We start from the raw sequence: 13,802 nt of genomic DNA on the forward strand, positions 1-13,802 counted from the left end.
GTATTTGTGTGGCTGGTCCAGTTAAGTTTCTGGTCAATGGTGACCCACAAGATATTGATGGTGGGGTATTCGCCGATGGTAATGCCGTTGAATGTCAAGGGGAGGTGGTTAGAGTCTCGCTTGTTGGAAATGGTCATTGCCTGACATTTCTGTGGCGCGAATATTACCTGCCACTTATCAGCCCAAGCCTGAACATTGTCCAGGTCTTGTTGCATGCGGGCATGGACTGCTTCATTATCTGAGGAGTTATGAATGGCGCTGAACACTGTGCAATCATCAGCGAACATCCCCATTTCTGACCTTATGTTGGAGGGAAGTTCATTGATGAAGCAGCTGAAGATGGTTGGGCCTAGGACACTGCCCTGACAAACTCCTGCAGCGATGTCCTGGGGCTGTGATGATTGACCTTCAACCACCACGACCCGATCTCCATATCCCTCGATTCCCCTAAAGTGCAAAAATCTATCTCAGGCTTGAATATACTCAAAGACTCAGCATTCATAGCCCTCTGGGGCAGAGAATGCCAAAGATTCACAACCCGGAGTGAAGAAATTCCTCTTCATCTCAGTCTTAAATGGCCTACCCCTTATCCTGAGACTATGTTCCCTAGTTCTAGGCACCCCAGCCAGGGGAAACAACCTCTCAGCTTCTACCCTGTCAATCCCCTCCAGAATCTTGTATGTTTCAATGAGATCACCTCTCATTCTTCTAAACTCCAGAGAGTATAGCCCCATTCTACACAATCTCTCATCATAGGACAGCCCTCTCATCCCAAGAATCAATCTAGTGAACCTCCGTTACACCGCCTCCAAGACAAGTATATCTTTCCTTAGATAAGACCACCAAAAGTGTGCACAGTACTCTAGGTGTGGTCTCACCAAGGCCGTGTACAATTGTAGCAAGACTTCCTTACTCTTATACTCCAACCCCCTTGCAATAAAGGCCAACATGCCATTTGTCTTCCTTATTGCTTGCTGTACCTGCATGCTAGCTTTCTGTGTTTCTTGCACGAGGACACCCAAATCTCTCTGAACACCAACATTTGAAAGTTTCTCACCATTTAAAAGATAGTTTTTCTATTCTTCCTACCAAAGTGAATAACCTCACATTTCCCTACATTATACTCCATCTGCCCACTCACTTAGTCTATCTATATCCCTTTGCAGCCTCTTTGTGTTCTCCTCACATCTTACTGTCCCACCTAACTTTGCATCATCAGCAAATTTGGATACATTACACTCGGTCCCTTCATCTAGGTCAGTAATATAGATTGTGTGGTAAACCACTGTTTGTATTCCTGTTTGTATTCCACTGTGTACATGCCTGGACATGCCTCGGCTGACTCCTCCCACAGGTCCTAGTATAAAGGTGACTGCTCCCCAGCCCTTGTATCCTGGACCGGTCGACCACTCGAGGCAGACCTCCATTCTGTTGTTAATAAAAGCCTTTAGTTACTCTTCTAACTCTCAGTCTTTTATGAGTAATTGATAGCGCATCAATTTTATTAACAACATTTTTATAATGGAGAAGATCCTCACACCAGCATGCCTGGACTTAGATCATCGGGAGGCGGACTCATCCACCAAGTTTACTCACTGGCTTAAGTGTTTCGAAAAATTCCTGACCGCCTCCGAAGCAATCAAATCGGACGAGGACAAACTGGATGTCCTGACCTCCAAAGTGAACCACCGAGTGTACTCGGTCATCCAAGACGCGACCTCGTACGCGGATGCTATCAAGCTCCTCAAGGACCAGTACACGCGCCCAGTGAACGAAGTGTACGCCAGGCACCTCCTGGGGAGTCGTAAACAACAACCTGGGGAATCGACCGTGGAATACCTTCAGGCACTGTCTGTGCTTGGCCGGGCCTGTGGTTGTAAGGATGTAAAGGCCGCCGTGTACACAGAGGAACTTATCCGGGACGCTTTTGTAGCGGGCCACAGATCCAATTACACACGACAGCGACTGTTGGAGCAGAGTAACCTCGACCTCAACAAGGCCTCTGAACTCGCACTATCGTTGGATGCAGCCTACCAGGGCATGGATGCCTACTCCTCTGCACCGTGGACGCCGCGGGGAATGACAGCCTGGGACACGGTAGGACCGCCTCATAGCGCCGTGCCACCCCAGCCACACCCCAACAACGGCCCAACTACCGCAGCAGTGTCCCAAGGCCAGACAGCAGTGCCCCAAGGCCAGAAATGCTACTTCTGTGGCCAGGCAAAACACCCCAGAGCGCGCTGCCCGGCGAAAAACGCGATCTGCTCGGGCTGCGGGAAGAAGGGACACTACGCTAGCGTCTGCAGGGCCAAAGCCACCCCGAACCCCAGCAGCGCCGCGTGTGGGCCATGCGGGCCGCCATTTTGGACCTCCCCGGCCGTGTGCGAATCACCAGTACAGCAGCCATTTTGGACGCCTCCAGCCACATGGGGATCATGGACGCCGCCATCTTGTACGACAGCCGGGACGCAGCAGGCCCCCGACACCGCCTCATCTGATACCCGCAGCGACACACCGACCCCTACGCTGGCATCCGTTACACTGGACCAAGCGAGACCGCACCAACTGGCCAGTTCCACAATGGACATTAAGGTAAATGGTCACGATACAATCTGCCTTTTTGACTCTGGGAGCACGGAGAGCTTCATCCACCCCGACACGGTGCGGCGTTGCTCTCTCCCAGTCCTGCCTGCACAACAGCGGATTTCTATGGCCTCCGAGTCCCAGTCGGCGGACATCGGCGGCTACTGCGTGGTGACACTCGTAGTAGACGGGACCGTGTACGATCATTTTAAACTTCTGGTCCTGCCTGACCTCTGCGCTGCCGTCCTGCTGGGGTTAGATTTTCAGTGCCACCTTAAAAGTGTTACGATGGCGTACGGTGGACCCCTACCCCCCACTCACAGTCCGCAGCCAGCAGCTTCCAAATTGCCCGCCGCGCACCAGGTGCAACCTCTCCACACTCAGAGTCACCCCCCCACCACTGTTTGCTAACCTCACCCCCGACTGTAAGCCCATCGCCACAAAGAGCAGGCGATACAGTGCCGGGGACAGGGTTTTCATTAAAACCGAAGTGGAGCGGCTCCTGAAAGAAGGGATTATTGAGGGCAGCACCAGCCCCTGGCGAGCCCAGGTTGTGGTCGTTAAGACCAGCGAGAAGCAGCGCCTGGTCATCGACTACAGCCAGACAATAAATCGCTACACCCTGCTGGACGCCTACCCACTCCCCCGTATAGCTGATATGGTCAACCAGATCGCGCAGTACCGCGTCTTCTCGACCATTGACCTGAAATCAGCGTACCACCAGCTCCCCATCCGCCCTGAGGACCGCCAGTACACTGCCTTTGAGGCAAACGGCCGCCTCTATCACTTCCTTAGGGTTCCCTTTGGCGTCACCAACGGGGTCTCCATCTTCCAAAGGGAGATGGACCGGATGGTAGATCAAAATGCGTTGCAGGCCACTTTCCCATATCTGGACAATGTGACCATCTGCGGCCGTGACTTGCAGGACCATGACGCAAACCTCGAAAAATTCCTCCGCACCGCCCAACTCCTAAACCTGACATATAACAAGGAGAAATGCATATTCCGCACAAACCGCCTCGCCATCCTTGGCTGTGTTGTGGAACACGGAGTCATCGGCCCCGACCCCGACCGGATGCGTCCCCTTATGGAACTTCCACTGCCCCACTGCCTCAAGGCCCTGAAGAGGTGCCTAGGGTTTTTCTCCTATTACGCCCAGTGGGTCCCCTACTATGCGGACAAGGCCCGTCCGCTGATCAAGTCCACCTCTTTTCCCTTGACGGCAGAGGCCCGCTTAGCCTTCCACCGTATCAAGGAGGACATTGCCAAAGCCACCATGCACGCAGTGGACGAATCCATCCCCTTCCAGGTGGAAAGCGACGCGTCCGACTTTGCCCTGGCCGCTACCCTCAATCAGGCGGGGAGACCCGTGGCCTTCTTTTCACGAACCCTCCAAGGCCCGGAGACCAGACACTCCGCTGTTGAGAAGGAGGCCCAGGCGATTGTGGAGGCTGTGCGTCATTGGAGGCACTACCTGGCCGGAAAACGATTTACCCTGCTCACTGACCAGCGTTCAGTTGCTTTTATGTTTAACAACAAGCAGAGGGGCAAAATCAAAAATGACAAGATCTTGAGGTGGAGAATCGAACTTTCCACCTACAACTACGAGATCTTGTACCGGGCCGGGAAGCTAAATGAACCCCCGGATGCGCTATCGCGTGGCACCTGCGCCAGCGCGCAGATCGATAGACTACGGGTCCTCCACAATGACCTCTGCCACCCGGGGGTCACCAGGTTCTTCCACCTCATCAAGGCCCGCAACCTGCCTTACTCTATTGAGGAGGTCAGGACCATGACCAGGAACTGCCAAGTCTGCGCTGAGTGCAAACCACACTTTTATAGACCAGACAGGGCCCACCTGATAAAAGCCACTCGCCCCTTAGCGTTGATTTTAAAGGGCCTCTCCCCTCCTCCGACCGCAATGTGTACTTCCTCAATATTATTGATGAGTACTCCCGTTTCCCGTTCGCCTTCCCCTGCCCGGACATGACCAGTGCCACGGTCATTAAATGTCTGAACAACCTCTTCACCCTGTTCGGCTTCCCCAGCTATATCCATAGCGACCGGGGCTCATCGTTTATGAGCGATGAACTCCGTCAGTACCTGCTAACTAGGGGTATTGCCACAAGCAGGACCACCAGTTACAACCCCCGGGGGAACGGACAGGTGGAAAGAGAAAATGCGACAGTTTGGAAGGCCGTCCTGCTAGCCTTAAAGTCTAGGGGCCTTCCAACCTCCCGCTGGCAGGATGTGCTCCCCGATGCGCTCCACTCTATTCGGTCACTGCTCTGCACTGCCACTAACGCCACCCCTCATGAGAAAATGTTTGTCTTCCCAAGGAAGTCCACATCAGGGACATCGCTACCGCCATGGCTGACGTCCCCAGGGCCGGTCCTACTGAGAAGACACGTGAGGACCCATAAAACGGACCCCCTGGTCGAGAGGGTCGACCTCCTCCACGCCAACCCCCAGTATGCTTACATCGCATACCCGGACGGGCGGGAGGACACAGTCTCCATAAGAGACCTTGCACCCTCGGGGACCACAGTAACCCACTACCCACTACCACCCCCCCCCCCACGATCCGATATCCAGCCCCAGCAGACGGCAGGCCTGGGCCCCACGACCCGCTCGACATCTACGAGGACGACACGCCGGTGCCACAGCCTACGCTGGACTCGACGCCGGAAGCTTCACTACCCCTGCCGTCGCCACGCCGATCACAGCGGCAGACAAGACCTCCGGAGAGACTCCAATACACTAACTTTTAATACACTTCACCCCGCCGGACTCAATTTTAAACAAGGGGTGAATGTGGTAAACCACTGTTTGTATTCCCGTTTGTCCTGTTTGTATTCCACTGTGTACATGCCTGGACATGCCTCGGCTGACTCCTCCCACAGGTCCTAGTATAAAGGTGACTGCTCCCCAGCCCTTGTATCCTGGACCGGTCGACCACTCGAGGCAGACCTCCATTCTGTTGTTAATAAAAGCCTTTGGTTACTCTTCTAACTCTCAGTCTTTTATGAGTAATTGATAGCACATCAGATTGTAAATAGCTGAGGCCCCAACACTGATCCTTGCGGCACCCCACTCGTTACAGCCTGCCAACCTGAAAAAGATACGTTTATCCTTACTCTGTTTTCTGTCCGTAAACTAATCCTCTATCCATGCTGCTATATTACCCCCAACCCCATGAGCCCTAATCTTGTGCAATAACCTTTTACGCAGCACCTTATCGAATGCCTTTTGGAAATCCAAATATACTACATCCACTGGTTCCCCTTTATCTACCCTGCTAGTTATATCCTCAAAAAACGATAATAAATTTGTCAAACATGATTTCCCTTTATAAAACCACATTGACTCTGCCTAATCATGTTATGATTTTCTAAGTGCCCTGATACCACTTCCTTAACAATGGATTCCAGCATTTTCCTGATGACTGATGTCAGGCTAACTGGCCTGTAGTTCCCTGTTTTTTCTCTCCCTTTCTTGAATAGTGGCATTACATTTGCGACCTTCCATCAGAGACTGCTGCTGCCCATGCTGAGATGGTGCAGTCCACAGCTGGGCCTTTCAGGCTCAGAGCTGGTCGAGGGCGTCCTGCAAGGCCATCTGAAGTTTCCCACACGGACACTCAGCAGCCTTCCACCAGCCCTGCTGCAGCAACTGGAGCACTAGAGTAGGCAAAGGCACAGTAACGAGAGGCACTAAGGGATTGCACAAGGGTGAACAGTTAATATTGTTGTTGTAAATATGTGTTAACTGATTATTGACAAATTTATTAATTCAGTTTGGATTATTTTGTGGCGTGTCTCATTTCAGCTTTGCGTTGTGAAATGGCCTGCGACTGGGATGGAATGATGGGGATATGGTGAGCAACGGGGATCTGGAGTTTAAATTTATTGGAACCGCAGTCTGATGAGGCGGTAATGGACCATCCTTCCGACTGAATGGCCGCCTTCTCCCTCGCTCCTGTTCCTCTTCCTCCTGAGGTGGTCCCACAATCCCTGGTGGCGAGGGCTGGGCCCTCATGATGGCCGAATTGTGGAGCATGCAGCAGACGACGATGAAATGGGACACCCGCTTAGCAGAGTACTGGAGGGCTCCTCCCAAGTGGTCAAGGCAACAGAACCATTGCTTGAGTACCCCGATGGTCTGCTCGATGATGTTCCTGGTGGTGGCATGGGTCTCATGATGAGTGCTGGGCAGGAGTGTTGGGGTTGCGGAGGGGGATCATGAGTCAGGTGGACAGCAGATGGCCCTTGTCTCCGACCAGCCAGCCGCGATCTTGACTTGGTGGCTGAAAGAGTGCTGGCGCAGGATGAAGGCATCGTGGCTACTGCCAGGATAGCGGGCATTCACACTGAGAATTCGCTGTGTGTGGTTGCACACCAACTGCACATTAATCAAGTGGTAGCCTTTGCAGTTACGGAAGATCTCAGGATCGTTATGTGGTGCCCGCAAAGCCACGTAGATGCAGTCAATGGTGCCCTGCACCATGGGGAATCCCTCTATCCTGGCAAAGCCACATGCATGCTCGTCCTGCTTCTCTCTGGTGATGGGGAAGGAAATGTAGTCCCTTCTCCTACTGTAGAGAGCCTCTGTGACTTCCCGGATACAGCGATGGACAGCGAACTCTGAGATGTTAACAATATCATGTTGCAGCCCCCATTAATGTAACTAAGTGTAGCACTTTGATATATTGTGAGAAATGTAACTAATTTTTAGTAGCCACAACACTCCGGAGACTAAACAACCTTTAAATGAATGATTTAAACTGTTGCACAATGTCAAACTGACATGGAAACAGTGAAACAGCACTAACCTGAGAGCTGCAACTCATTACTCATAATCCCTTTAAGTAGCGCCCCCTGGAACTGGCTACCGACTGCTTCACGCTTCCTCGCCCTGTCGCTGTTGAGATGAGGCGCTAAAGCAAGGGGCGATACTCAATTTCTCAGATCGGGCGCCCAGTGAGCGTTGCACACACTCACCGATGTCACAATCTGCCTGGTGCTAAAGCCCCGACGCAAACTCACAGCAGCGGTGCTACGGGGGGGGGGGGGGGGGGGGGGGGTGCGCACCGGATTTGGCATGCGGCGCTGGATTCAACTTGCCACGCCGCTACTACCTCAGTGCCCCGTTAGCACCCCTGCCAGGCACTACGGTGCTGAATTTCTCCCCTCTAGTTTTTAAAATTGCATTAAGTGCCATTGTTGATTGGAGTGAATGACTTAACACCTGTCTTCACAATAGAGAGAGGCAATCAGCTACTTTGTAATAGGGTAAATAGATTTCCTCACTTTCTCTGAAGGAAAAACAATTAAATAACAAATCACCATTTCAGGAGTTTTCTCAGTACTCAGCAATAACATATTGTCATGGTGCTGACTTTACACATCTCTCTTTTAAAGAGTATAATGGCCGAGTTGAACGTTCCCACTGCAAGCCGACCCGATGCCAAGCAAGGAGTCAATTATTGGCCCATAGACCTTTCTGCTAATAAGACATGAGTCAAATAAAATAGGGAATTTCTTTTAGCCAGTTTCTGTGGCATCCAGGGCTCGACATGTTCTATTTTGCTCTCCAGCTGGGAGGTGATCTTCCAACAGAATGAACAAATGCTAATAACTACTGCATATGTGCAGTAGATCAGTTATTCTCTACCAACTTAACCTTCAAATGCTATTTTTGGTCAATTATATTGTATAATAATTTTGGTATACTTGCACCTGGGATTGCAAATTTCATTCACAGAATATGATGTGCAGCTAGTTTAAACCTAAATGTTTGCTGGTGATCGAGGTAATAAGCAACACATCCTAACATCCTTGCCCACCAACAGGTTATGCCGTCTTGGGACTTCTGCTCTTAGTCGGGTGTAAGGGGAAAGGGGGAGGGAGGAACTGAATATTTGGTCACTCACTTTTTCAGTACCTCTTCTTTTTTCTTGTGCTGGTCACTGCCGCTTTCAAATGAGAACCCAGTAAACAGACGAATGTTTTTTTTCAATGTGGCAATCTGGAAAGAATTCAAAAGGACACAAAAGCATTACAACTCATTAATAATGATTTAAAATAATTTTCATGACATACAGACCATGGACCCGAGTATATCAAAAGGCATCACTCCTCCACTTCTAAAAGTAAAATTTTTATTTACGAAGCATATGAGCAACTGCGTAGCTGAGCCACACAAACTAGGATTGTCCCAGGTTTCATCCCCAGTCTGCGTCGAGTTAGCCATTGGCCTCGGCTCCCCTGGGTTTGGGAGGGAGGAATAGCCTGCTGGAAGTGCATGTGTGTGAAATTCAGGTCAGGACAAGATCGGGTTGGACTGTGATACCATCCACAAATACTATGGTCGGATTTTACTAACCTCAGCGGGTCGGTGGTGGGTGATATCAGTGGCGGGTCGCAACCCCGTTGCTGGCTCTATCAATTGGGCTTGTTAAGCCCGCCCAGCGCGTGTCCCAGCCAATTAGAGGAAGCGGATCTGGTGACAACAGGACCCCGGCCAAATTTATTTTGACATTTGTGCGGTCAGTGTTCTACAACATTGGAGGTGCTGCAAACACTGACAATGACTGCACAAAGGCACAGGGCTGCGCCCAGGCTCTCCCATGACTCCCTTCATATGCTTATGGAGGGAGTCACAGCACACAGGGAGGTCCTCTTCCCTTCCCATGGGCGGAAGAGACCTCCCTAGGAGATTAACACAGCCTGGTTGCACATTGCAGAGGAGGACACAAGTAGGAATGTGGTCAGGAGGACCTTGGTGCGGTGCCGCAAAAGTTTCAATGATCTCAGTAGATCACAAAAGGTTAGTACAAAGCCACACTCAACCTCATCCCCATCACTCTGCCTTCCCTACCCCTGCACATCCTTACTCACAGCAACTTACCTTGCACCTCCACCCATCCCTCTCTATCCACATTATCACTTCCCCATCTCACTAGCCACCCCTCACTCACCCTCATCCTAGTGCAAGCATACCAACCAACAACACACAAGGGTAGGCACTTGGGTGTTTTATGCAATGTTCAATGTAAAGTTTCTGTTAATGTGGTGTCAAACATTGAAACCTTTATTTTCAACACTCTGCGTTCTTGGACAGATTTGTGCACACCTTTGGAAGTGGCTTGGTGAGTTGCAGTGAATGGAGAGCCATAATGGTACCCCCCCGCAATGGTGCTGAGTGTGAAAGGAATGGCTTGGACATTGTAGGGATGCTTTATGGTGTTGGTGTGGGGTGGTGCCAACGTGGCGCATCATGTGGCAGCCAGGGTGTACAGCATCTCGTTGTGTGGGGTCCTTTAGGGAGGAGTGACCATAACATGATAGAATTCTTCATTAAAATGGAAAGTGAAGAAGTCCAATCCGAAACCAGGGTCCTAAATCTAAACAAAGGAAGCTATGATGGTATGAGGAGTGAGTTGGCTATGATAGATTGGGGAGCTTCATTAAAAGGCATGACGGTGGATAGGCAATGGCTAACATTTAAGGAACAAATGCATGAATTGCAACAGTTATACATTCCTTTCTGGTGCAAAAACACAAAGGGAAAAGCAGCCCAACCATGGCTAATAAAAGAAGTTAAGGATAGTATTAGATCCAAACAGGAGTCATATAAAGTTGCCAAAAAAAGTAGCAAACCTGAGGATTGGGAGCAGTTTAGAGTTCAGCAAAAAAGGACCAAAAGATTGATTAAGAGGGGAAAAATAATGTATGAGAGTAAACTTGCAAGGAACAGAAAAGCAGATTGTAAAAGCTTCTACAGGTATGTAAAAAGAAAAAGATTAGTGAAGACAAATGTAGGTCCCTTACAGTCAGAAACGGGAGAATTTATAATGGGGAACAAGGTAATGGCAGAGCAATTAAACAAATACTTTGGTTCTGGAAGAGGACACAAATAGCTTCCCAGAAATGTGAGGGAACCAAGGGTCTAGTGAGAAGGAGGAATTAAAGGAAATTAGTATTAGTAAAAAAAGTGCTGGAGAAATTAATGGGACTGAAAGCTGATAAATCCCCAGGGTCTGATAATCTGCATCCCAGAGTACTAAAAGAGGTAGCCATGGACATAGTGGATGCATTGGTTGTCATCTTCCAAAATTCTATAGATTACGGAACAGTTCCTATAGATTGGAGGATGGTAAGTGTAACCCCACTATTTAAAAAAGGAGAGAGACAACAGGGAACTACAGACCGGGTTAGCCTAGCATCAGTAGGGAAAATGCTAGAGTCTAATATAAAGGATGTGATAACAGGACACTTCGAAAATATCAACGGGATTAGACAAAGTCAACATGGATTTATGAAAGGAAATCGTGTTTGACAAACCTACTGGAGTTTTTTGAGGATGTAACTTGTAGAATAGATAAGTGGATGTGGTGTACTGTATTTGGATTTTCACAAGGCCTTTGATAAAGTCCCACATAAGAGGTTAGTGTGCAAAATTAAAGCACATGGGATTGGGGGTAATATACTGGCCTGGATTGAAAATTGTTTAACAGACAGGAAACAGAGAGTAGGAATAAATGGGTCTTTTTCGGGGTGGCAGGTAGTGACTCGTGGGTTACCGCAGGGATCAGTGCTTGGGCCCCAGCTATTCACAATATATATCAATGATTTGGATGAGGGAACTAAATGTAATAGTTCCAAGTTTGCTGATGACACGAAACTAGCTGGGATTGTGAGTTGTGAGGAGGATGCAAAGAGGCTTCAAGGCGATTTAGACAAGTTGATTGAGTGGGCAAATACATGGCAGATGCAGTATAACGTGGATAAATGTGAAGTTATCCACTTCGGTAGGAAAAACAGAGAGGTAGAGTATTATTTAAATGGTGCTAGATTGGGAAACGCTGATGTACAAAGGAACCTGGGTGTCCTTGTACACCAGTCACTGAAAGCAAATATGTAGGTGCAGCAAGCAGTTAGGAAGGCAAATGGTATGTTGGTCTTCATTACAAGAGGATGAGAGTACAGGAGCAAGGATGTCTTACTACAGTTGTACAGGGCCTTGGTGAGACCACACCTGGAGTACTGTGTGCAGTTTTGGTCTCCTTACCTAAGAAAGGATATACTTGCCATAGAGGGAGTGCAGCGAAGGTTCACCAGACTGATTCCTGGGATGGCAGGACTGTCTTATGAGGAGAGATTAGGTCAACTAGGCCTGTCTTCACTAGAGTTTAGAAGAATGAGAGGGGATCTCATTGAAACGTATAAAATTCTGACAGGGCTAGACAGACTGGATGCAGGAAAGATGTTTCCCCTGGCTGGGGGGTCTAGAATGAGGAGTCACAGTCTCAGGATACAGGGTAGGACATTTAGGACTGAGATGAGGAGAAATTTTTTCACTCAGAGGGTAGTGAACCTGTGGAATTCTCTACCACAGAAGGCTGTGGAGGCCAAGTCACTGAATATATTTAAGGAGGAGATAGATAGATTTCTAGACACAAAAGACATCAAGGGGTATGGGGAGAACTCAGGAATATGATATTGAGATAGAGGATCAGCCATGATCATACTGAATGGCGGAGCAGGCTCGAAGGGCCTACTCCTGCTCCTATTTTTCTATGTTTCTATCAAGTGAAGTAAATCTGGCCATGGGGAGGCCATCCCTGGCAGCAATGTGGTCGGGTGCTGATGCCCTCTGTTCTGTGCAGCATCAGATGATCGCACAGAAGGTTGATGTTGTTGTTGGTGCTGCTGGTACTGGGACTGATCGTGGTAGGAGTATGAGGACCAAGGTGAGAGAGTATAAAGGGCACCCATGCTGATGGAATTGACGGCAGGTGAAGTAGAGATGACAGAAGTGATCTGTCAATGGTGTGAGAGGTAATACGGTCAGATTGGATGGAGACTTGTGTGAATGGTGAATCTGTTGTGGAAATGCAGGTGAGGAAGAGCTTGTGGCTGAGGGAAGATATCACTATGATGGGAGCTTTTACTGTACATGTGAAGCGGTCAATCCATCAGCTGATTCAATGGCCACTGAACTCCTGCCTCAGCTTGACAGACATGGTCCACGACCAGCGTGGACGAGCTGAAATTCATTCGTAAGTGACTCTAAACAAGCCACTAATCCCCCACTGTGAACCCGCCGTTGTGTGTTGGGTCTGTTCAGCGACGACAGACCCGAGATCGGGGAAAGGTGCGTGGCGGCAGGTTCACAGTGGGGTCCTGGCCCGCTGGGGGGGGGGAAAAAAAAAAGTGTCCCACCCGACCCACCACTGATCACGCCCACTGACCCCCTCAAAATTCCAGCCTCTGTTACTTAAGGCTCACACATGCATAATAGCACCTGATGAATTGTACCCCTGCAAGGAGTTAGCCCCTTCAGGACAGACAGAAAATTCCTCTCCACAATAAAAAGCATATTTTAGCCACTGATTAACTTAGTTCCCATGTGCAGATAAACAATTTTAAATATGAGATCCTTCCTAAAGTTAAAAGAAATTGTAAAATTTTATTTTGCTTTTGCTCATATAACAGATAGACTACTTAAAATGATCAACCTCAAGTACAGTACTATATTTTTGGTCTTCTTACCGAACCTGGCCTGTTGTATAGGACTTTGTGAAGAGATTTGAGATCTTCGGCCTTAGTTTTGCCCATGAAATACTGTATCCTCTCTATTTCTCCCAGCTTTGTGCCTTTACCTGATCATAACAAAAATTCATAGATCACTGTTTGTATGTAGTTCTTTTTTTGTTATTCGCACAATGGCTCCAAGACAATTAGCTAGTCATTATGTAAAGCAAAATTAACTAATCAGGATTCTTCCAATAGCTCAACTGGTTAAGTCAGTGAAGAGCTGAGCTTTACAGCGCAGGAAACTTTCAGCTTCAATCCCCAGGCAGTGCTAAATTAGTTATCTCAGATGGGACAGTAGTCGAGCTACAATAGAATTTACAGCACTAAAAACAGGTCATTCGTCCCAATTGGTCTATGCGATGCTTATGCCCCACACAAGCCTCCTCCCACCTTACTTCATCTAACCTTATCAGCATATCCTTTTAGGCCTCAGCAACCAGAGAGAGAGGAGAAAACAAAAAGCAAAATGGCTAAGATTCCTCTTTGTGCTCGCTATCCAGTGACTCTTGCTGGAGTACACTGGATGAGTAAAGGATCATTCTTTGGTGTGATGCTCCATTTAGTTGAACAGTATGCCAATGCTCATCATCTCAGCTCACACATGAAGAATGGGCACTT

The 13,802-nt window shown here is 48.9% G+C and overlaps 1 protein-coding gene across 4 annotated transcripts in view; it reads right to left on the reverse strand.

Moving 5' to 3' along the window:
• dek (DEK proto-oncogene) overlaps positions 1 to 13,802 on the reverse strand; it is a 66,650-nt gene that overhangs the window by 26,863 nt on the left and 25,985 nt on the right. For all 4 annotated transcript variants that reach the window (XM_085988915.1, XM_085988917.1, XM_085988914.1 and 1 more), the window contains exons 4-5: positions 13,140 to 13,249; positions 8,516 to 8,610 (exon numbers count right to left, since the gene is read on the reverse strand). In XM_085988915.1, coding sequence (XP_085845041.1) covers positions 8,516 to 8,610; positions 13,140 to 13,249 — 205 coding nt within the window. The remainder of the gene's footprint in view (positions 1 to 8,515; positions 8,611 to 13,139; positions 13,250 to 13,802) is intronic.

This window comes from Somniosus microcephalus, chromosome 5 (assembly GCF_052327205.1).
Source record: "Somniosus microcephalus isolate GS21.2 chromosome 5, FLI_Smic_1.0, whole genome shotgun sequence".
Taxonomy (NCBI): domain Eukaryota; kingdom Metazoa; phylum Chordata; class Chondrichthyes; order Squaliformes; family Somniosidae; genus Somniosus; species Somniosus microcephalus.